Genomic DNA, 25067 nt, shown 5'->3' with positions numbered 1-25067 from the left:
TGTATTTGTTCTAAGAACTTAGTTGTTATGTCCCACCTGATGTGCCTGTTGTAGCAACTCCATCCTCTCCTGAAGAATCTGACAGTCGTATTCTCTGCTTTTCCTTAGCATCTGCCGTCTTAACTTTTCGACAGCTGTCCTCAGCTCCTCCTGTTGCTTTTCACTTAGCAGTTCCCCAAACTTGATCACCGTTTCTTGTTGCAAAGCATTGTATAAGGTAGCTTCCAGCTCTTGGATTCTCTAGTTGATGGAATAACAAAAGTTGGTTAGAATGGCACATCGTATTATATCTGGTATATTTACTGGTGGTAAATTCAGGCATCTCCATACATACAAGAAGCTTCCTAGGTATAACTGGGCAATATTGAAAAGCAGAGCTTGTCAAAAAATGGTTCAATGTTTTGGCAAAAAAATTCCAGGTTTTTTTCAATGACTTTTTCATTGAAATTCTTAATTTTGAAAAGTTTCAAACAGCTACCATGCAGGTCAAAACTGGGCTGGAACTGTCCTGATCATTGTCACCAGTTTTTTCTAAAACCACAAATCAAAATACTGAGGAAAATTTCACTGGCATTTCACATTTTGAATTGTGAAAGATACAGCATGCCAGGATACATTTTTCTCTGTCAAGTCTTCATGTTACTAATAGAAGAACATGCTCATTAATGGAGAGTTAGGTAGCTCTGCATTCTCTGCTCTTCACTTGACCCTTTGCACTTAAACATAAAACCTGCTGTGCTTGGCAGGTATAAGCCCTGTATGCAACAGATTCTGCGGGTTGGTATTTTCCAATAGTATTTGTTCTACTTTGTGGTATACTCTCTTCTCACTCTGACAGGAGCAACCAAACTTACTGACCCATTGAGTTGTATATGAAAATCTTCGGAAGTTCAAGAGCCAGGCACACCTGTCAGAGCTCAGGGCTTCAGCCCTGCTCTTGCTGAAGCTCCAAGACCCCCCTCCACTGGTGACAGGTATCGTAGGCAGAGGGAGACTGTGCTTCTGCAAATGTCTAGTGTGGCCCAGCCCAGACTTTGCCTTCAGGTCAGGCCCCCTCCAGTTGTTCCCTGTGTTCTACCATGGCATGTGGCTATGGCTGGCTGGCCTGCCTCTTCCAGTGACTATGGCAGCTGGTGCTGAGGCCACACTGCCTGCATGGCACAAAGACCATGCCATCTGGAGCTCTGAGGTTGGCTGTCTGGAGCACTGGGGCTGATGACCAGGACTGGGGCCTCACCACCCATCACTGGAGCTGTGGGCTGTCATAGTTGGGATGTGCTGGGCTCCTGTGGAGGTGAAAGGGTGGGTGCAGCAGAAAGGAAGGGGTGGTGCCCCAGGCACAAGGGGAGGGACCAGGGGCTAGCCTCCCTGGGGAACTAGGTCACTGACCTTTTCCACTGGGCAGAAGCCCCTACCCCACATTCCTGCTGCAAGGCAGGGAGTCCAAGCTCCCCCTCAGTCTGGAAGGTGGAGAATGGGGGCATATGGGAGTGCTGTCAGCCACATGTTAACTGGAAAAGAGCTGTGGTTTGGCCTCCTCTGCATGTAACTCACTAACGGGGATATTTAAATATTCCTGCACATGTCTAATTCTGGTTGTGTCTGCAAGACTCCAACTGGGCAAGGTGACACTAATGAAAGACATCTACTGTTAACAGAAGAATTTCTACTTCAGAGCATCCGGTTTTCATGATGTGAAGAGGCCAAGTACCATGCAGAAGCTCTGCAGACTGCAGGATAATGATTTAGTAGCATGGACAAAGGTAAATATGAGAAAGTTAGGAAGGTTGTGCAAAACTCTCTTTCCCCCCTTTCCTCTTGTAATGTTATGGTGCCTGCTGTAGCATTTTCCTTGTACCTACCATGTATGCTTGGTCAAGAGCTTGCTTCCGGTAGTCTAATTCTTCCTCCAAATATCCTTTTATTTTGCAAAACTGCTCCTACAATTATGATAATTTTGACAGAAAAAAGGAATATTAGCTCACATGCAATGGAAAATATTATTTGATAAACTACAGAGGTCTGATGGGAGCAAGAATTTATGAGACCTCTCAGTAATGTAGACTTTGTGTGGTTGTTAATATTCAATTCATATCTAGCAAAGTGTGAAGGAAAAATAATTATTTTTGCTTTGGTAAGGTATTAGAGTGGAAATGTGCTCTGATCTATAGTGAAGTAACTCCCAAATGACTGTTGTTTTCAGGGAAATTGTTCAGAATTAGATCACCTCATTATAGTTATAGTAAGCACAATTCAGCTATGAATGTCTTAAAGCAGGAGTTCTCTACAGGCAGACCACAGGCCAATCTGGTCTGACCGCTGCTTTAGAACAGACCTTGACATCTTTTTATTTACTACTATTACTACTACTTACTACTACTATTACTACAAATTTATTTTCTCTGGGGTCTGGACTTGGTCTACATCTTGATCAAGAACTCTGAACTTTGACAAAAATTATTGATTATCCCTGATTTAAAGTGTGTTTAAAGAATGTAGTGTTAAAATTCAGATTTTTTATTGCTTAAATTTATCAATGCCAGTTAATACACAACATGTATCTAGTCTGAGAATGTTGTGAGGCAAGAATCATGACTATCTGGCAGTCTGAAAAGCACTCAGTGAACTCTGAAAACAGACAGGCTCAGAGATTAACATTGATAGCATTTAATCATGAAAAATCCCACATCACTCTCTTCACAATTATTAAATGCAAAGCAAATTAACAACAACAATGCTATGGATTCACCAATGATCAGGAAGATAGGATTCATTTTATTTTGAAAAAAATATTTTTCTGACTCCTGTAGACATCAAATATGTTGATGTACTCAATGTTTTGTTACAGATGAATAAAAAATGTTTACCTACCATGTCACTTTCCAGTTCCATCATCTTCTGATGTAGAGCTGCTTCAGCCCCTTCAATCTGCTGGATCCACTAGAGGGCGCAAAACACAGACATGTAACCACAGAATTGTAACGTGTCCATGACAAACAGGATTCTGCCAAAATACTTCCTTTCAGTTGTGCCTGATTTCAAGTAACCAGCAGACCAGATTTGTTTACGAAGGCCAGGTCTACACTAGGGGACAAAGTCAAATTAAGATACGCAACTCTAATTATGTGAATAGCATAGCTGGAATCGACAGACCTTAGCTTGAATTTCTGCGGGGGTCTTCACAGTGGAAGGTCAACAGGAGAAACCTTCCAGTTGACTTCCCTTACTCTTTGCGACCCGGTGAAGTACCACAGTCAATGGGAGTTCAATCAGCAGCCCATTTAGTGGGTCCTTACTTGACCCACTAAATCAAACCCAAATCTCTGCAGTGTTGATCTCCCGGTAACTGGAGAAAAGGCCTCTGTCTGTCTCCACCAAATAGCTTTACAGATGGCTTAAACTGCTGCTTGGAGATTCTACTGGCACAGAGGGAACTCTACCCTTAGTGGCATATAGCTAGCTGACTATGCTGGTATTATGCCACTCCTTTCTTTTTCATCCCTTTTATCTGAACTGCAAAAACAAAATATTTCTGATGAGATTTTTCAGAACTACGTAGGAGATTTTAACACAGTTCCTATCTTATTTCAATGGGAATTGTGAGTTTATATTCCTTAGGTAGCTTGGGGCATGTCTACACTACAGCACTAATTCGAACTAACTTAATTCGAATTAGTGCATCTAGACCTAAAAACTAATTCGAATTAGCATTTTGCTAATTCGAAATAGCATGTCCACAATGAGTGGACCCTGAACCAAAGTTAAGGCTGGCCGAAACCAGTGCCGGCAGGGCATCAGGTTAGGACTTAGAGCGTGGAGCTGCTGCCTCAGGCTAGCTGAGGGCTGTGCTTAAAGGGATCCAACCCTCCACCCTGGACAGACAGTTCTCAGGGTTCCCCGCTTGCTTGTCTAACTCGATGAGGGACAACAAAGCAGTCCTGGCTTGGAGTGCCCTGAGTGCCCCCACTCAGCACATCATAGCACTCGGCCATCAGCCCAACTGCACTTGCCACAGGCTGCCATCTGGGGGGGCCAATCGGGAGGCTGTCAGGATCCAGGAGGCCCTGCAGGAGAGCTTCCCCCCTGAGGAGCCTGCAGAGCCACCCCAGTCCTCCCCATCGGGGGCTCGTGCCCCATTCCTCCCTCACCTCCTTCCACTTACCCCTTCCTAGCCCCCCTTCCTGATGTAAAAAATAAAGGACACGTGTTCAAAAATAGAAACTCTCTTTATTTAACAAAACTGGGGGGGGGGGGGAGGGATTAACCTCTGGGGAGACTGGGAAAAGGAGGTGGGAAAGGGGAAGAGAGAGGGTGGAAAAGGGGAGGGGGAAACCTGGGAGGAGGGAGCTGGAAGGGGGAAGCCAGGGGAAGAAGGAGGGGAAGTATAAGATATGGTACGCCATATCTTCAGAGTGGCCACCAGGGCAACCTGGGAAGGGCTAGCCTCCAACTAGTTCAAATTAAGTGACTACACAGCCCTTAATTCGAACTACTTAATTCGAACTAGGAGTTACTCCTCATAGAATGAGGTTTACCTAGTTAGAATTAAGCGCTCCGCTAGGTCGATTTAAATTCGAACTAGCGGTTTGTATGTGTAGCCCCCATTAAAGTTAATTCGAACTAACGGCTGTTAGTTCGAATTAACTTTGTAGTATAGACATACCCTTAATGAATCTCAACTTTCCAGTCCATTGCTAGTTTTACTATATGGGGGTGACAGCTTTTCCTCTATGGTTTACAGTCACCATATTTGGTGTGGAAGCTGCATTTGTTACAATCTAAATTTATAGCTTAGGATAGATCAACATTAGCAGCTTCTTTAGGTATGGTAATGTCCACGAAAATGTGATTTTTTATAACAGTTTTATATAGCGACTTTTTCTAGTGAGGATGCAGTTATACCCGCAAGAAAGTGCATTTGTTAGTATAATTATTGGCTTTGGGGAAGCAGTATAAGCTATTCCTTCAAGCTTTTTCTACTGTAGAATAAGCTTTAGATAAAATTGTACCTTTTCTGCCAAGGATAACACCGTGCTAGCCTGAATTATAGCCACTTGCTCTTCATTTCTTAAATTCTAAAAATTGAAAAAGAAGAAAACCAAGATAAGGAAAGGAAAGCAATTTTCTAAAAGCATATTTATATTGCTAGAAGAAAATCCATATTCAGGTCTCACTTCCCAGAGTTCTTTTGAAACTTTTGTGTCATATTGCACAGAGCATTATGCAAACAAACACATTAACAGGTGTCAAGGAATACAGACAGTAGAGAGTATTGATTAGCTAGGATCTTCAAAGGAACCTGACCAAGTGAGGTGTCCAAATCCCATATAAATTCAGTAGGAGCTGGATGTTTAGCTCCCTAAGAATCCTTTGAAAATCCTATCCTACCTTCCGAAAGGTGATGACTCTTACCTTTCTTGCATATTGCTATCCTGTGCCAACTGACTGGAAACACTTATTCAAAGTATGTGATGTGAAATGCAGAATAAAACTAGACACCTTGTAAACAGGGCAGGTTGATTCTCCCTGGTTATACTGGTTTTACTTTTGTTGGACTTAATGGAGTTACTTCTGATTTATACCAGCATGAGTGAGATCCACAGCTGAGTAGGTACCAATATTGCTATCATTTGAATTTCCTACGTAGTTTCTTAAAGTTAATTGAGCACTGAAGTGGTGAACCAAAACCAAACAAACAAAAAAAAAACCCACACAAAAACCAAAACCCTCAGTGACTGAGAAGGAGAAAAACATTCCCCACATTCCCCTCCACACCAGAGCCAAGGAGAGCTCAGGATAGTAGATTTTGTGTGCGGGTTCCCCAATGCTGGGCAGGGAGCTCTGAGCCTCAGGGACCGGATACAGGCAAGCCGGGGTCTGCATCTGGCCCCGGGCTTTAGGTTCCTCCCCCCGGGGTTAGCTGGATACTACTGGGAACTGACCTCTGTTTGTCATTATTGTAGGGACTAGGCAGCAATATTGTGACCCTTCTTGACAAAGACCCTTTGACACAACTTCCACTATGTTCTGGTAGGATCACGACCAACTTTATGGACTGTATATTCCCACCCATTTAATTCTTGGTATGTCTCCTGAAGTTGAATGTTAGGGGTATCATAAGGCTAACTGAGATGTGGTCAGCTCAGGTCACCAATTCAATTTGTGCAGGCTGCCAAATGACTATCAAATACCAACGACTGTTAGATTGGAGCTATATGTAGTTTGGTGGTTCAGGGATTAAAAGTTCAACATCAAATTACCAATCCTATGATCCTCTAGCACCCCCAAATCTCTAATTTCTGAAAATAACAAGACTCTTTATTAGAATGATCCTTATTACCTGACTTTAACAAATAATCTTATGGTAAATATACTGTCAAGCTTTTCTTCAGTCTTACTGGTTCTACTTTACAAAAGCCTACTAGGAAAGCTAGGCAGGATTCTGACTTACCCCATTGTCCCCTAAGATGTCCAACTGCTTTATGAGGTCTGGAATGCTGACATCCTGCAACACAGAATAGCATGAAGGTGTGATATGCATATTTAATCGCAGCAGTGATATTTGGCTTCTAGGAACAGGCCCAACATAAATAAAACATTTTGTAACAGCAAATAATCAACCACAAGATATTATGTTTTTCAGACACTGCTGATTTCAGCTAACTCTGAACCAGTGATTACCAATATGGCCATGGTAATCACTGAGCCATCTTGAACATTTAGGGTTTGTCCACATGGGGACATCCAGGAAAATTAATCCTATTTAATTAAAAGTATGAATTTGAAGTGGATTACTTAAACCGCAGTAAACCCGAGTGTGGACACTCTCATTCAGAATTAAGTGAATTAAGATAAGATAACTAAGGGGCAGTTTAATTCTGAATAATAGCATCCACATATGGATTTAATGTGGCTTAACTAATCTGCTTCAAAGTCACATCTTTAATTAATTCTTCTGGCTGTTTCTGTGTAGACAAACTCTTACTTAATATTCAGTCCACATGGTTAAAGTTTGGCAAAGTAATAAACAACAGAAAAAAGGCAGATGCTAGGTAATCTTAATTAAAGATGGAGCTGACAGCTTTGCCAATAGAAATGATAACATACCTTGACACCTTCCTTCATACAATAAATTTGCAGAGCGCTTACACCATCTGAGAATGGGTGGATTTGGAGATTAAATGGCGGGGACCGTCTTTCTCTTTCCTTTAAATATATTGGAAATGCACATGAAAATGTGTTAGAATGAATAAAATATGTACAACATCCACTGATTAAATAAGACATTCAGTATATAGTTTATCATGCTTTGCAGTATGTCAATTCTTTACCCGATAAAAAAAGTAAAAAATAATCTATCTATATTTTAGAGAGTTTGTGCATCTGTCTGTGAGTCCATTTATTCAAGAACTAAACAGTAAGAGCCCACCAAATTTGATATGCAGCTTCCTCTTATCCTAACTTAAAGCAAAGTCAGGGGTTGGTTGTGCCAGGAAAAAAGGATGTGCCTGGAATCCAATTGTTTTCCATTACAGGGCATCCCCCCTGTAAGTCGCCTCGGTATACATCTGTTCCACACTAAAGTCGTTGATGCTTGTAGGAACTGATGTGTTGTAAATCCTCCTCTTCCCTACTCTTAAGTTGTGCACACAAAAAAAATTGAGTAAATGGAAGTCAGCTGTGGGGGAAAAAAATCCCCACTGTAGATTGTTTGCTATAAGTCCAAGTTTTTTGGAATGTATCTTGGACATATAGCAAGGACGGCCTGTACATGGCAAAGGGGAGGGCTGAGAGCAGAGACAGCTATGCTCCACAATGACAATTGGGGGTAGCGAGCTAAGCAGTTTTATTACAGAGAGACCACAGGGAGGTATCCACACCAGGAAGACAATGGCCAGCTGGGGCCAGAGCTCTCCATATTGCCAGCCACTGACCATGGGTAAGTGGGCCCCACTGTCCCCAAACTCTTCCCTTGGCCCTTGGCCCCAGTTGCAGCCAGGAGGGACCCTGCTTCCCAGTTGCCCTGCTGCAATGACCCCCTTGGGAGTACCACGGGGGCCGACCAGTGCATTTCCATCCATCCCCAAGGAGTACCTGGGGTGGGCCCACACAGCCCAGCCCCCGCAGGAACTCTCAGTTCCCCCCCAAGAACCTGCAGCCCTGGGGTGAACCACAGCAGTGCTGTCCTTGCCACCACGGGGACTGTGATCAGGCCCCCAGACCTCCCAGCCCCCTGGCCTCAGTCTTCTGGCCTGATCCCCCCACACCCTAGCCTGAATCCTGTCATACAATCCCAAACCTTCTAGCCATCTCCCCCAAATCCCCATATACCCAACCTTCTGCCCTGAGCCCCCCAAACCTCTCATCTCCCTGCCCTGACTTCTGCACCCCTCACATTGCCAGTCCCCTGCCCTGAAGGACCCAAGCAATGCCAGGTAAATCTAGTTGCATTATAATTTAGCTAGGATTGAAAAAATGCAGCATGCTAAGTGATATGGATTCTAGACTCAGGCAAATATTTGACAGCAAATAATTTATTTGATGGATTTTCTTTTTTGTCTGATTTTTAGTTGTCCAGGAGCAGCTCTTTATCTCATTAGACTTATTTGTGAACCAAAATTATTTGCCAAATAATGGTGGTGAATAGTTCTTGGTCCGTAGCTTCTGAAAATAATCAAAATTCAAGCTGTGCTGATTAATTGTATTGGACATACTTTGATCCCAGGCTATGTTTATAACCCCGGATTAGATAAGTGTAACTCTTAATGTGTGTTTACACCACAGCTAGAAGGATGCTTTCCAGCATGGCTAGATAGACATGAGCTAGCTCTGCTCAAGCTAGCATGCAAAAACAGCAGTGTGCTCACAGCAGCCCAGACTGCAGAATGGGTTAGCTGCCCAAGTGCAATCACACCCACTCCCTTGGGTACTGTGGGAGAAAAATCAAATAACTCCAATTGTGTCTAAAGGGGGGACTGTGCAGGAAATCAAAACTCTCTAAAGAAAACTGCTGTAAGGGTTAAAAGTTTTCCAGACCTCTCTCCCTGTAACAGAGAGAAATCAAATTAGCTCTAATCAAGACCCTTACAATGCCTCCCATCTCAAGTTCATGGATACTCTTAGTCTGTCACAATTTGTCATGTAACCCTTATCTTTGTCACAGTTTGCCTTGTAGACTCCTCCACTATAGTTCTCATGTGGCTTTGTGTACTGTAAAAACTTACTTCTAGCACTCCTGGGGTGAACAGAAGTCTCAGAGTACTTCTGCTGAGACTTTGATATGCTAAAGAGAAACAATCCACAACTGAGCTATCTGATCATACTGTATAAAGACTCCCTGAATCTGTCTGTCAGGGCTGCTGCTTCACTCTTGGAAGTGACAGCCTGCATGCATGCATCATAAAGTTTTCTCTTCTAAGTTTCTTTCCTGAACACTGATTTGACCTCCGGCCTCGAACCCTTCTGGGGGCTCTGTACCCCAGGGGAGCGAGATTTCCCCCTCAATTTGGTGTCAGAAGTGGGATGGCTTGGAACTCCAGTTGGAAAGGCTGATGACGGGGAATGGGAACGGACTACAGCGCGCATCTGGAGGGTAAGGGATCCATTTAAAATCCCCCGGTCCGCCTCCCTGTTCTCGTCACCAGCTGGACCGGCTGGCGGTAAGAGTCATCTTTTACTTAAAATTTTTTGTTAAGAGGCTTGAGGGAAATTTAAAACGAAAACACTGGGTATAGCCAAATAGGGGTTGGATTTTGTTGTTGTTGTTGTTGCTGACTAATTGGTGGCGAGTCCAAGCGCATGGTTTTGAGTGAGTGAAGTCCGGAGTGGGACTGCAGCCGCACCAGTGCTGTCAGTGTCACTGCACAGCTGCTGAAAGCAAGGGCGGTTTCCCCCGGCACATAAGGAGTGTAAGTGAAGCTGACAGTTTGTGTGGACTCCCACACTATCCTTGGAGAGGGTAGTGCTGCTGGACGCCTGTACTATCCTTGGGGAGGGTAGTACTGTTGGGCTCCTGCGCTGTCCTTGGACAAGACAGTGCTAACATGGATAAGATTGCTCCCTCAAGTCTGTCTCCTACTGAGGGGAAAGGTTTCTCACAGCCTGGGACTCCCTTGTCTCAGATGATCAGTCAGCTAGGAATTGCCTGCAGGTTTGAAACTAAGGAGACTTAAGGAATTATTAAGCATTTGGAATGGCTATACTCAGGGGAATTCCCAGAATACATGGCAACTAGAGCTTTGACTTACAAAATCTTGCTTATCTTAGAGTTTTCCTCGAGGAAAAACATCCTAACCAGATGGAATATTGGTGCCTCTGGGAGGATGTGGCAGTAAAAAAAATAATAATCAGAGCATTATGGCTAGCAAAAAAAGATTCTATTGAAAAGCTGCAGCAAGAATTGGCTACTCTAAAGAAACAGCTTGATTCCCCAGATGTGCCATCTGCACCCCCACCCCGCTTTGGACCCTTGTCAGCTGAACATTCTTTCCTGTTATCTCCCTGTTCTCCTGTAAACCTTATGGGACGTGACTTGTTGTGTAAATTGGGTGCAAACCTTCTCTGTAGAGAGGAAGGGATATTTGTTGACCTTCCCCCCCTATCAGGCTCCAACTTTGATGGCATTACTACTCTCAGAGGAATCTGATGAGACCTCAGGACATACACCCCTCCTGGACCTCTCAGAAGTCCCAGAGACATTGTGGGCAGCCCATGTGAATGAAGTGGGGTTGCTAGCCTCTGCAACACCAGTGCAAATAACATACAGACACAACAAGCCTTTCCCAAGGGTAGCCCTGTATCTATTGGCTAGGGAGGCACAAGAGGGCATTAAGCCTGTAATCTCTCCCTCCTTAAACAAGGGATACTTGTTTATACAACTTCACCATGTAATACACCTGTACTACCTGTGAAAAAGCAAATCTATAGATTTGAAGAAAACCTAAGAGTCATTAATAAGTTTGTAATCCCTAGATTTCCAGTAGTACCTCACCTGGTTTTCTGTAATAGATTTATGTTCTGCCTTCTTTTCTATTCCAGTGCATAAGAATTCCCAATTTCTCTTTGCCTTTTCCTTTCAGAGTCATCAATTAACCTGGACATGTTTTTGTAAAGTTATTGTAAAAGCCCTACTCTGTTTTCTCAAGTTTTTAAAAAGCTGACCTTAACTCTCTCTCTTCCCTGCAGTTCAGTATGTTGATGATGTGTTAATTGCTAGTGAAACTGAGGAAAGATGTAAAACTGATACCTCCTATGTGTTAAAGTGTCTTGCTAATAAGGGTCACAAGGCTTCCAAAGCCAAATTGTAGTTTGTAAAACAAAGAGTTCAGTACTTAGAACATTTACTTTCAGGAGATGGCCGCCAGTTAACACCTGAGCGAATCTCAAGTTTTTTTCATTCCTCACCCTTTCACCAAAGTCAGGTATACAAATTTCTGGGTACTGCAGGATATTGCAGACAATGGATTCCTAACTTTTCTGGACTCACCAGGCCCCTTACTATTCTACTCTTAATCTTAGCTCCTGACCCAGTGACCTGGTCCCCAGAATGTGAATCTGCTTTCCTTTCCCTTAAAACTCTTCTGCACAGTGGGCTTACCTAAATATAGCAAGCCTTTTACTCTGTTTTGTCATGAACAGGATGGAATTGCAGCTGGAGCTCTCTGTCAACCCCTTGGACACACACCTCGTCCAGTAGCTTATTTTTCTGCAACACTGGACTCAGTAGCCCGTGGGTTCCCACTTTGTCTGAAGGCTGTTGCAGCTGCTGCTGAATTACTTTAAAAAGGCCCAACCTGTCACATTAGGCCACAGCATTATCTTACAGGTCCCTCATGCTGTCTCTGCTCTCTTACAGCGACACCGCACTCAGCACCTATCTGTTCAGAGACAAACCCTGTATGAGAATGTTATCCTCTCTTCCCCAAATGTGGTAATTCAAAGATGTAATGTACTTAACCCAGCTACTTTTTCTCCTTTACCCTCTACTGGTAAAGCACATACCCATAACTGTGAAGAATTGCTTGAGCACTGTGTAAAGCCTCCCCAAGATTTGTCTGCTCAACTGCTGGAAAATGCAGTTCTTGTATTGTATACTGATAGCTCATGTAAAATAAATGCAGTTGGTAAACTAAAGGCTGGATATGCAGTGGTCTCAGATAATAATGTTTTAAAGGTTTTTTTTCTCTTCCAGAAATCAAATCAGCTCAGTCTGCTGAGCTCATCGCTTTAATTCGTGCTTGCCTTTTAGCTTCCGGACAGTCTGCTGCCATTTATACTGACTCAAAGTATGCTTTCTCTGTCTGTCATGCCACAGAACAAATTTGGAAACAATGAGGTTTCCTTACCCCTTCTGGCTCTGCTATCTCTCATGGTCCCCTTATCTCCCAACTCCTTGATGCTATTCAGCTACCCACATCCCTTTCTATTACCCATTGCCCGGCCCACACAGGTGCCACTGATCCTGTTTCTCTGGGTAATGGGAATGCTGATGCAGCGGCCAGACGTGCAGCAGCACATGGACCTCTGGCTCCCTTTCAGATTCTGGTCTCTCTTTCCCTCCCTGTTTCTTTGCAGGACCTGATAGAACTACAGCAAGCTGCTCAACCTGCAGAGAAAAACCTTTGGGAGAAAGCAGGCTGCTCCTTATCCCCAGCTGGGATAATGGGTGCACCTGATGGCTGCCCAGTTGCCCCAAAAAATCTCTCACACGGCAGCTTGCTCAGGTGTCTCATCAAATGACACACATGAGCAAAAGGGGGGTGGCCTCACAAATCCCAAAACAATGGTACGCCCCAGGCATGCACCTAGAAGCTGTCTCAAGAATATCTAATTCATATCTAATTCATGTGTGATTTGTAAGCAGTTTAATGTTGCAGGAGGCCCACAGGCTAGCAGCCACACAGAAAGAAGAAACCTAGACATAAAATGACGGTTAGGAGAGCTTGCACCTGCAGGTAAAGGAAGCCCTCCCAGTACCTACTGATGTGCCGTGCCACAACATCCAACCAGGCGACTACGTGTTCGTGAAGGAACATCGCAAAAAGAATTCCCTGACAGCCCGGTGGGAAGGACCGTTCCAATTGCTGCTCATCACCCACACAGCAGTAAAGGTGAAGGAGCGCCACTCGTGGATCCACGCAAGTCATGTACGCCGAACTGCAGATCCAACAGAGCTGATTGACCCCGTCACCCAGGACCCCTCCCCGGAGGAATCACCTGAGGATGAGGTTCAGCGGACCGAGGCGGCAAACTCTCAAACCAGACTGTTACCAAACCGGCCTGCACCAGGAGCTTCGAGGTACAACCTGAGAGGTAGGACTGTACCAGCAAAGACCTACAGGTGAGCCTGGCGCCCTGTAGCTCTCACAAAGGGAAATCCATTCCAGAATTGAGTGAACTAAGAGACTACGAAATCTCGAAGAGTGCCTGCAGAGGCAAGCCAAACAATACTAACTGATTAAGTTTAGTTAAAAGACTGCTTTGCTAGTTGCTAGATAATTACTATATTATTATTATCCTTTCTACTTTAGAAATTTAAGATACTATAATAGGATGAGGATTGTTTTCCTTCTTTTAGTAGTCAGAATAGCCTTAGTATATAACTTTCCCCACCCTTATTGGGAATCCCTGCAAAAGGTTGTGTCCCTCACCAATACAAGTGACTGTTGGATATGTGAACAGCTTATCAAAGGTTCTGAAAGCCTTTTACACTGTGCCAGAAGTACATAGTCATGGGGGGGGGGGGGGGGGGACAGGCAGATTTGGCATAAAAATCTAATTGCCTCAGGAATTCCCCTAACTCAAGCATTAGATCCATCAGGAACTATGTTTCCATTGTGTTTTGAAAGCAAAATTGTCACTGGTAAAGATCTGGGGTTGAATGGGCAGTGGATCATTTACCCAACTGATAAAGAAAACCTCCCTCTAAGATAAGAATTCATCCCAGCAAAAGAATACCTAAGAATGTCTAGAATAACTTTGAGTAATACTCCAATAGGAGTATTAAAGGGGGGAATTGTGGGAGAAAAATCAAATAACTCCAATTGTGTCTAAAGGGGGGACTGTGCAGGAAATCAAAACTCTCTAAAGAAAACTGCTGTAAGGGTTAAAAGTTTTCCAGACCTCTCTCCCTGTAACAGAGAGAAATCAAATTAGCTCTAATCAAGACCCTTACAATGCCTCCCATCTCAAGTTCATGGATACTCTTAGTCTGTCACAATTTGTCATGTAACCCTTATCTTTGTCACAGTTTGCCTTGTAGACTCCTCCACTCAAGTTCTCATGTGGCTTTGTGTACTGTAAAAACTTACTTCTAGCACTCCTGGGGTGAACAGAAGTCTCAGAGTACTTCTGCTGAGACTTTGATATGCTAAAGAGAAACAATCCACAACTGAGCTATCTGATCATACTGTATAAAGACTCCCTGAATCTGTCTGTCAGGGCTGCTGCTTCACTCTTGGAAGTGACAGCCTGCATGCATGCATCATAAAGTTTTCTCTTCTAAGTTTCTTTCCTGCCTCACTGATTTGACCTCCGGCCTCGAACCCTTCTGGGGGCTCTGTACCCCAGGGGAGCGAGATTTCCCCCTCAGTACATACTCAGTCCTTGCCCATTCTGCAGTGGCCATACTGCTATTTTTAGTGTGTGAGTTTGAATAGAGCCAGTGCATGTCTCTCTACCCTTGTTGGGAAGAACCCTTCCAGCTGGTGTGTAGGCATAGCCCTAGAATCAGATTTACAGCTCCATTATTTTGTTAATATTTGTTATTCCTGCAGATATTCCTTCCTGCAAACACATTCACTATAATGTTTGTGGAGACTCATTTCAAAGTGAGCACGAACACAACAGAAGTTGATCCATTTAATAATGAGTATTCACTTAGCATAATTAACAGTACTTGTCCAGATCTATATATACATGTCTGTCTTGCTTCTGTGAGTCTTTCAATCATTGATAGGAGGGAGTGGAGTGGGCCCTAGATTTAACCTGCAAACTTATTTTAGTTTATGGCAATTTGAGTGATTTGTCAATTTAGATCTATACCAAATAGAAACACAGTTGACAGTTGAGGCTGTCTGTAAGAATGATAAGGAAGGATCTGTCACAACTCTTCTTTGTGGGAGTTAAGGAAGGAATAAGATACCTCCAGGCTCTGATTTGTGAGCAAATATAGCTCTAAACATTAGTTGAAAACCACAGTAGAAGAACAAAACAGGGATAATTCTGGAAAACGAGGAAGGATTATTTTTCTTGGACTCCATAAAAAGAGTAAGCACAATTGAATCCAGATCCAGGCATACTATAGAAAGGGCAGAATAGCTCAGAGTCACCATTCTCTTGCCATGAGTCATAGTAAGAGATGATCAGCTAGTCATTGGCCTGAGTGAGGACGTAGTATCTCTTGGTTGGCTACTCCGGGGACTTTCTGCCTGTCAGTTCTGTTGTTGTTCTTTTATTAGTTATTATTTGTATTGCACTAATGCCAATTAAGCACGAAGACCCCACTGTGCTAGGCACTGTACAAGCACAGAACAAAACACTACAGGCACTGTCTTGGTTTTGACACTACTGTATATAAAAAAAAATTATAATAATTTGCATTTTTATAATGCTATTTATCTGGGGAATCTTCTTATCCTCATTTTACAGATTGGGATACTAGGATTCAGAGAGATCAAGTAACAAGCCTTAATTTACATGCTGAATCAGAAGCAGAGACAAGACTAGAACCATGCCTTTTATAGTGTGTGTGTGGGAGGAGGGGGGAAGCAGAGTGAAGGCATTATCTTCATGCTCAGTCCATGTGAGCATGCTCATTACAAGGCAAACAACAAATCGGTGGGGGGCGGGAGAGAGAGTGAAGGAAGAAGCATATGTGAGCATGTGTCCTTGCTATGCATTGCCTCTGGCTGGAACCCATGTCTCCTGACTCTCAGTTCCCTGATTTAACTACAGTCAGCCACAGTTGCCTCTCAAATAGTTCATTCGAGAAAGAGAAACTGCAGTTTCTTACTTCAAGCTCTAGATTCCGGAACTCCAAAAGTTCATTCTGGTCTCTGGCGTCCTGCAGCTCCTGTTGTAAGCGGCTGTTGTCTGCCTCCAGTTTTTCTATCTAGTAGAAATATTTGAATTCGTGGTTTGTGCTGCCATTTCATAAGCACTGATTGTTTCAAAAACAAACCAAAACCAAGCACAAAAGGAAACCGGCAGCTCAAAGAATTAAGAGGATTCAAACAGTGCAACCCCCCAAAAAGAAAGATATTTTCAAAGTTGCTGTATACTGTGATCAAACTTTATTTTGCAGATGAACTTTGAAAACAAGCTCTATAAAGCTCATAGAATGCAATGGCTGGAAGCGTCAAAGGGGCCCAAAGGAGTTATGTACTCCAAAACCACTGAAATTCAGTGAGAGAGGGGAACTTCACTAACCACTTTTGAAAATATCAGTTTAAGAGATTACAGTATAAGTAATCTTTCCTAAAACACTATAGGAGCCAAAGTCGACAGAGACCTAAGTTCTTAGATGCTTTTGAAAAATTTACCTGATATATATCCAGTAGTAAAGGGTGTTGAGGCTATAAGAGGGAATGCTTTTTCTAGAAATGTTCTTTTTTCACTTTTTTAAGCATGGGATCAAAATATCCAGCTTTAGATATCAAGATTAAAAACTTAACATAATGTAACATGATTGGCAGTCCTTGTCCCCAGTTTGGGGTAGCAGGGTTGCTGCAGAGACCGTGCATGTCAGGTGTGGGCTATATATGAAGAATTTTGAGACTAAGCCTTGGAATAGAGTAGCAAAGTCTGCCCACACCATTCATAAGCATCAATTTCTACACCCGGGGGCTACATCTACACTGGCATGATTTTACGGAAATGCTTTTAACGGAAAAGCACTTTTTGCGGAAAAGTGTCTGTGGCCAATCTAGACGCGCTTTTCCGCAAAAAAGCCCCAATCGCCATTTTCACGATCAAGGCTTTTTTGCGGAAAACAGTACTATGCAGTCTACACTGGCCCTTTTGTGCAAAAGTCTTTTGGAAAAAGACTTTTGCCCGAACGGGAGCAGCATAGTTTTTCCGGAAAAGCACTGATGATTTTACAGTAGATTGTCAGTGCTTTTCTGTAAATTCAAGCGGCCAGTGTAGACAGCTAGCAAGTTTTTCCGGAAAAGCAGATGATTAATGTATATGCATATTACACCCCCTAAAAATTCCTTAACACTGGAGGCCTTAGAATTTACCTTTTCCAAAAGCTCCTGGTTCCTCTTAATGAAAAGCTGTTTATCTTCTACCCAGTGGGAATCCTGTTTGGGAAAGGAACATTGTTATCACACAACTATTTCAGTGCTTAGCCTTGGAGTCCACATGAAATTGAATATGGTTAACAAATGTGCAGAGTTTGGGAATTACAGTGCTAGGCATTTTCTACCTAACAAAAGTATATTCTATAGTAGCTGTATGTTCATAACAATATATTATTATATTATGAATTAAATTAGTAGCAAAGCCTTTGAACACATTAAGGCTTCTCATTAGAATTTGGTGCTCCTTCCCTGTAAGCCAGTATACAAACTGTGCCCCATGATGGAGTCACAGAGGTGTTATCCTGGCCATATTCCCTTTGTCAGAAGATGCACAATTGGGTCCTGAGCACCTGTGATTCCTATGGCACATTTTGTACAAGTATGGGTATTAATCTCATTGTCCTAGCCATATTCCCTTCTGCCAATCTAAATTCCCATTGCAGTTTCAAATATAGTTGAAGTTCTTTATTTCCCATCCTAACTTGTACTCTCATGATCCTGTGCAGTGTTAAACAGAAGTCTTCATTTCAATGGTGGGTGAAGCAATTCTCCCTCCTCCCCATATATTTTGGGATTTTAAGATTTAATTAATAATGTATTTATACAGGACTTTAAATTGCAAACAATATATTATTAATAATAATGTTTCTGCCTCTTTACATGACTCGAAAGGATGTGAATTCTTTTATATCTTTTCTCTGAGCTGTAGTGGGATCACAAAGCACCTAGTTTGCTAGTGGCTATTACTACCAAAAATTCTCCTGGTTCTCTTGAAAGACAACTCTAATCTACTCCTGATCTGTGCATTCAAACTCTAAACTAAGCCCAGGCAGCATTGTTACATCCCAGTAATAACTGGTTGTTTTACTACTATCCTGCAAAACTCACAAAGAAAACAAGATACTGTACCCAGGACTTCTGTTGGCCTGGATTCATGCATATGTGAGTGCAACCCACAAACCTAAAGTGTGGTTCACTGTCCCATGTAGTGGCACTTAGACCACGTACAACAAGAGATAAGAACAAGGGAGCTCTACAGCCTAAACTAAGCACTAGCTGGCTTTATAGCTCAAGTTGTAATGGCTATGCTGTTAAGCACCAAAAGGCTGAGGTTCAAATCTGCGTGGTGGTGGTTGTAGAAGCAGAGATTAGCTATAGTCCAAAAACACAAAAGAAAACCCCATTGTGATGTATTTACCTGTCCTTTTTGTGCCAAGGTTGTTTCCAGATCTTCTATTTTTGCTTTATACCTCTGGACTTCTGCTTGGAGCTGCTCCTGTGCCTGTTAAAGTTAGTTACACTAGTAAATAGTAACAAATGGAAATAATTTTTTTTGGATTTTCAATGCATGGGAAACTGAGCAGAAATATGTGGCCTCCTGAAAAATGAATGTAAAATGCTAGTAGTCTGACTTGGCTACATTTTATGCCCATTTTACACTAGGTTTGCACTAGTATAAATCATGACACAGGGTCCTATTCACTGGAGAATCAGGCCCCAAATCTTATAATTGCCATTTATTGTATTACAGTAGGACCAATCACAATCAGAACACTATTGTGATAGATAATGTACAAAACCAAAGCGAGAGGCAATCTCTGCTTGGAAGAGATTACATTCTAAATTGACAAGACAGGAAAAGGGCAGGAGAAGAATTTATCCCCACACTACAGGTGGTAAATCTTTTAGCCTTGGAAGATTTAATGTAAACTGCATAATTAGCTACTTTAATAACTGCATCCATTTGTTCAAGATTTTCAAATGCACGTTTAAAAGAAGATGAAATGGTTGAACCCCAACCTCCTCTACCGGTGTCATTTGTACCTGCAAAAACCTGTAATCTGATGCACAAAATAGAGAATTGTTTGTGTCAATGTACAGAATCACCCATTTTGACAGCTCTACATGAATGCAAAGTTTCTTTGTTCAGAAGGATATCCTGGTCCATCCATTGTGTTTATTTTTGATAATATAAATGTGCTCTGCAAAATGAGTGAAACTGTCATTTATCAATCACCTGGATACTCAACTCTATGTCTTAGATGCCACTTTGATCTTCTCTTTGGGAGGTTTACAGGCAGTCCCTGGGTTACGTACAAGATAGGGACTGTAGGTTTGTTCTTAAGTTGAATTTGTATGTAAGTTGGAACTGGCGTCCAGATTCACCCGCTGCTGAAACTGACCAGCGGCTGACTACAGGAAGCCCGAGGCAGAGTTGCTCTGCCCTGGGCTGCCTGGAATCAGCCGCTGATCACTTTCAACAGGCTGAATCTGGACGCCAGTTTCGACTTACATACAGATTCAACTTAAGAACCCTAGGCGTCCCCAAGTCAGCTGCTGCTGAAACTGATCAGCGTCTGATTCCAGGAAGCCCGGGGCAGAGCAACTCTGCCTCGGGCTTCCTGTAGTCAGCCGCTGGTCAGTTTCAGCAGCGGCTGAATCAGGACGCCTGGGGCAGAGCAGCTGGGGTGCTGCCAGGTTGGGCCAGTAGCGCTGAGAAGTGGCGCTGCGGGACCAACCCGACAGCGCCTCAGCTGCTCTACCCCAGGTGTCACGAGAAAAGCCTGGTCTGCTGGGGGGGGGGGCGCACTAGCTGCGCCCCCCCCCCCAGCAGACCAGGGAGACGCGGGTGGCGGGACCGCCGAGACGCGCCCCGGTCCCGCCCACATCCTCCGCGGCTTTGCTCGGCATCTCCCTGGTCTGCTAGAAACCAATGCATATACAGGCAGTCCCCGACTTACACGGATCTGACTTATGTCGGATCCATAGTTACGAACGGGGCTTTTCTCGCCCCGGAGGACTTGGGCAGCGGGACCGCCCAGATGCACCGCGGTCCCGCCGCCCGCGTCCTCCGGGGCGAGAAAAGCTTCTCCGCGTCTCCCTGGTCTGCTGTGGGGAGCCCCCCCAGCAGACCAGGGAGACGCCGAGCAAAGCCTCGGAGGACGCGGACAGCGGGACTGCCCAGATGCGCCACGGTCCCGCTGCCCGCATCCTCCATGGCTTTGCTCCACGTCTCCCTGGTCTGCTGGGGGGGCCCCCCGCAGCAGACCAAGGGAGACGCGGAGCAGCTTTTCTCGCCCCGGAGGACGCGGGCGGCGGGACCGCGGTGCGTCTGGGCGGTCCCGCTTCCCGAGTCCTCTGGGGCAAGAAAAGCCCCGTTCGTAACTATGGATCCGACATAAGTCGGATCCGTGTAAGTCGGGGACTGCCTGTATATGCATTGGTTTCTAGTTGCAGCTGAACACATCTCCCCTTCCCTCCCCTCCCCCGCTCACCAACAACGACTGACCTTGGCTTCTCTTTCAGCATCTATGATACCTCCAGTCTGCTCCTGCAGTAATGCATATGCCCTCTGCAGGGCCTGGTATTCCTTCGTTAGCTGTCGAAATCGCAGCTCAGACTCTTCTGCCGCTAAACTCTGTACATACACAAAGACCAGGCTGTATAAGCAGCAGACACAGAAGCATTGCAAAGGCAAGAAGTGCTTAAAATGTGGCTCGTTGTGGTCAACGTTGGTTTCCAACTTTATCATGTATTGTTAACCAAAAACCTTGGATCAAAATAGATTTGTAATGAGCATGCTGTGGAGGTGGTAAAGATGTGGAGTTTAGAAAATGTTTATGGATTTTTAATTTAAAAGAAACAGATAGTGGTGTTCTATTTTAGATTATGGATATTCTGTCTGTAGAGTTATTTTTACTCCAGATTTAGCAAGTTGTCAGGAAAACAGACCATGGCTGCTTCGATCATAAGGCTTTGTAGGTTCCTACTATGTTTCTCACACCATTTTTCTCAGTGTCAATCCAGAGTAACTCCACACCACTTGGAAGGTTTGACTTGCCTGTTGAGGCATAGGAAAGTGCAATTTGTCATTCCATGCAGCTAAATCTGAGAAGAGAGCCATGCCTAAATGGGGACTTCCATTGCCTTGTGTCCAGGAACATAGTGTTAATATCAGGGCCTGGAATACACTTAATCTGCACATCTCTTGAATGTTCTGAGCCTGACTCTTTCCCAGATAGGCCCTTCTACTTTCTGGCTTGTACATCCTAGCAGAGCGGGAGGAGTGTGCAAATTATATTGCTACCATCCTATCCCCAAGTAGACTCACTTGCTAGGAGCTTGCCAGAGTGATCTGGGCAATAATTATGGCTCACTGACTTCTATGGAATTATTTCAGATTGACACAGATGAATGTGAGAGTAGACTTTGGCTCAAGGCCTGTCATTACCTACTGAGGAAGGGTAGGTGAGCATTTGGATACAGACTGGCTAACCTAGCGAGGAGGGCTTAACACTTTCCCTAACCCTAACCCTAACCCTAACTCACGGAGGTTCAATTGGGACAGGTGACCAAAGCCCACAGATAAACATGGGAGAGAGGTCAGAAATTGGGAGGGAGTATGGGCTGTAATAACAGGGATAAAGGAGAGACAAGACAGACCTGGGCGAAAAATCAGATCAATATCTTAGTTGTCTATATACTAATGCAAAAATTATAGAGAGTAAGCAGGAAGAACTTGAATTACTAGTAAATAAACACAACGATGACATAGTTGGCATCACAGAGACGGTGCTTCAGCCTGGCCTGGCCACCCGTTAACTGGTTATGAATAAGCATCACCAAATAAAGGTGATGCTTACTGGGTAACCAGTAAACCAGTTACCCATTAAAATCCCTGGTTGAAATGGAAACAGTAGACAGACTTGTTGAAAGTCTCTGAGTAAGGATAATTTAAAAATCAAAAAGGAGTCCTACAAAAAAGTGGGAACTAGGTCAAGTTACAAAGGATGAACAAAAATAAATAAGAAAAGTACGTAGGAGCAAAATTGGAAAGGCCAAGACACAAAATGAGCTCAATTAGCTAGAGACATAAAGGGTAACAATAAGACATTCTACAAATATATTAAAAGCAAGAGGGAAATCAAGGACAGGGTAGGACCATTACTGAATGAAGAGGGAAAAAGCAGTTACAGAAAATGTGGAAATGGCAGAGGTGCTTAATGACTCTTTTTTTTTCAGTTTTCACCAAGAAGGTTGGTAGTGACTGGTGATGCTTATTGCAGGCTCTAGGGGCTAGAATTCCAAAGAGCTCTACACAGATTTTAAAGATCTCCACGTCCAAAATTGAGGCCAAATTGCCTGAAGAGCTAATACCCATTGCACACACATTTTTTGAGGAGCTATCTGTTTATATTGGGAGCTAATTCCTCTTTAGTGTCTCGCTCCAGTTATAGTGAGACAGCCAATTCTTACCTCATCTAGGTCATCATCTGGGGTTGCTGGTGTTCTGTCTGTTCTGAATGAGGCCATGGATGAGGTTTCAGAGTCCATGGAATCATCATCATACCCAAAAACTGTATCCACTACATGTCTCTAAAACAGGAAGAATATACCGGTTTTGAGCCCCTTTTGGAGGCAAACAGCATGGGTTTGTATATGGGGCAGTGTAGGCTGGTTCCACAAACACTGGTAGACACTTTAAAAGACCCATAAGACATGAACGAAGGACCATGAGTTGCTCTTTCAGATTGACACAGATGTAAAATGTAATGCTCAAGACCTTGCATTGCCTTTTGAATCTGCAATGGGACATACAGAGTCAAACAAATTTGCTGTGTCTAAAATCCACCTTGCCAAAAATCCAAAGGATTGTGAGCAGATAGGTACCTTTTTCCCAGATCCCAAACACCAGATCCCTCTGAAAGGAACCAAAACCAGGTCCATATCATTGGCTGGTGTATTAAGGTCCATGGAGTTGTGCTAATTCATTTGCATCAGTTTAGCATCTGGCCTAGAGTCTAAAACTATCAGACAATCTAGCATCAGCGGGTGGCAATATCCCAAGAGATAAGCATCCCACCCCCTTTTGAAGGGAATAGAATAGCTTTACTGCATAAAGCTGTTCAGAGCAAGGCCATCATCTTTTGGTCCTGTCTGCAAGGAGAGTGCCACAATACCAGAGATGTCCTGTTGTGCAGAGCTGAGATGATGAACCTGATTCTCCTTTCACTGTATATCGTGAGTAAGGTAATGGAGTCACATGAATGTAAAACTGGTGTGGTAACTAACTGCAACATCAGCCAGAATGCACTTCACATGATGTACTTGGGTGGTTAAGGTCGAATAACTGATTTAACCACAGCACAGAAAAAAATGTGAGTCACATTCAGTGTTCCCGCTAAGGTTTTCCATCCATGAGCAGACTGAGTTCTGTCTTGTGCACCAATATTGAGGTCATGTGCACTTGCTCCAATGTGTGCCACCATTGCATCCATATACAATGTTATGGAAGAAAGAATACTAAAACAGCTCTTTCCCAGTCACAAAGAATAAAAAAATAAAAAGAGCTGTTAAATCAGCACTTCCACCCACGCATCTTTATTAGTATGGCTGACCCTAAGTGCCAATGTACTGTATTTGTCCCGCAATCTGCTTATTGACCACCCCTGCACTATGTGGTTTGCCACCACACACAACATGGGTGGCCTGACAGTAATTCTGAAGGAAATGGGTGCTTCCTAACAAATGGGCCTGTAAACAATGAATTGTGATGGTTGCAGCAGGTACATTTAAATTGTTTAAGTATAAAAAATTTAGTTAAGATCAGATATCTGAAACATGGAAAGAGAGGATGGAACTAAACATTGCTAAAATACAGAAGTTATCAAAGCTCAGGCCAAAAGAGATTTCAGCTGGAAAAAACAACCAACCAACCTTGGTCAAAGTTTAAATATAAAAATGAAAGCCATTTAGAAATGTAAGCAAGTTAAATGAGTCATTTGTTCATAACTTGTAATTTGCACACATGCCCTCCCAAAGCTCTTTGAAAATCTAAAATCATTTAAAAAACAAAAAAGTTCAAAACTTCTGCCAGTAAAAGATAAGCCCCAGAAAGTTTAAAATATTTAGTTTTTTTGTAATAAACATAGCAAGGGACCTCAAATTTTCAAAAAAACCCAAACTTTTTATAATAATTTTATACATAAAAGAAATCAGCTTTTTAAAAATTCCACTAAAAATCCATTCAAATATTTTATTGAAGGTTGCAAAGCTGACAGCTGCTCTTTAACTGGCAGAGAGCATCTACTGACAGCCTTAACTTTGTTAGTTAACTCTTCAAGTGTCCTGATGTTTTCACAAAGTTTAGCTTTTTTTCCTTAAGTGATTACTATTAAACATAAAATAAGTGAAAATAAAAAGAGAAACATCCTAAATCCCTTTGTAAATAATAAAGTAACTAAAACAATTAAAATCATTAAAATACAAATTTTAAAATTGTAGGTATTCCTGTAAAATACAAAATATCATACTTCTTATTTAAATATTTTAAAAGCTCAAAAAAGGCCACCAATTGGATGGTTTAAAAACAAAAACCAACTTAGCATGCGTGCGCATGCGTGCACGCGTGCACGCGCGCACGCACACACACACACACACAATTTTAAAACAATAAAGCCCAAACTATTAAACTCGTACTCAAAATAGGGATGTGAATGGTTACCATCACCCTTACTGCTTACTACTTATGGTCAGCCAGCAGGCTGCTCCAGCTCTGTGAGGCCTGGCACACCACAGGCAGGGATGCTCCAACCTAGCAGAATGAACTTCCACCCCCGCTGAAGCCACTGGAGCAGCTGCCGCCTGCCTTACGGCCTCCAGCTCTGGTCCCAGCTGGGGCCACGCTGCCCACTGTGTGGCTTTCAGCTCGGGCCCTAGCTAGGGATGCCAGAGCAGCTGCTGCCTGCCATGCAGCTGTACATA

At 43.2% G+C, this 25067-nt stretch overlaps 1 protein-coding gene across 1 annotated transcript in view; it reads right to left on the bottom strand.

Annotated features, from left to right (window-relative positions):
• JAKMIP2 (janus kinase and microtubule interacting protein 2) overlaps window positions 1-25067 on the bottom strand; it is a 139672-nt gene that overhangs the window by 16404 nt on the left and 98201 nt on the right. Inside the window, exons 9-19 of the mRNA XM_006124528.4 lie at window positions 22560-22679; window positions 20593-20721; window positions 18502-18585; window positions 17241-17303; window positions 16013-16111; window positions 7108-7206; window positions 6452-6505; window positions 5010-5075; window positions 2872-2940; window positions 1863-1940; window positions 37-240 (exon numbers count right to left, since the gene is read on the bottom strand). Coding sequence (XP_006124590.1) covers window positions 37-240; window positions 1863-1940; window positions 2872-2940; window positions 5010-5075; window positions 6452-6505; window positions 7108-7206; window positions 16013-16111; window positions 17241-17303; window positions 18502-18585; window positions 20593-20721; window positions 22560-22679 — 1065 coding nt within the window. The remainder of the gene's footprint in view (window positions 1-36; window positions 241-1862; window positions 1941-2871; window positions 2941-5009; window positions 5076-6451; window positions 6506-7107; window positions 7207-16012; window positions 16112-17240; window positions 17304-18501; window positions 18586-20592; window positions 20722-22559; window positions 22680-25067) is intronic.

Source organism: Pelodiscus sinensis, chromosome 17 (assembly GCF_049634645.1).
Source record: "Pelodiscus sinensis isolate JC-2024 chromosome 17, ASM4963464v1, whole genome shotgun sequence".
In the NCBI taxonomy this organism is placed as follows: domain Eukaryota; kingdom Metazoa; phylum Chordata; order Testudines; family Trionychidae; genus Pelodiscus; species Pelodiscus sinensis.
Note: the sequence above shows the minus strand (reverse complement) of the source record. Positions and strands in the feature narration are given on the sequence as shown.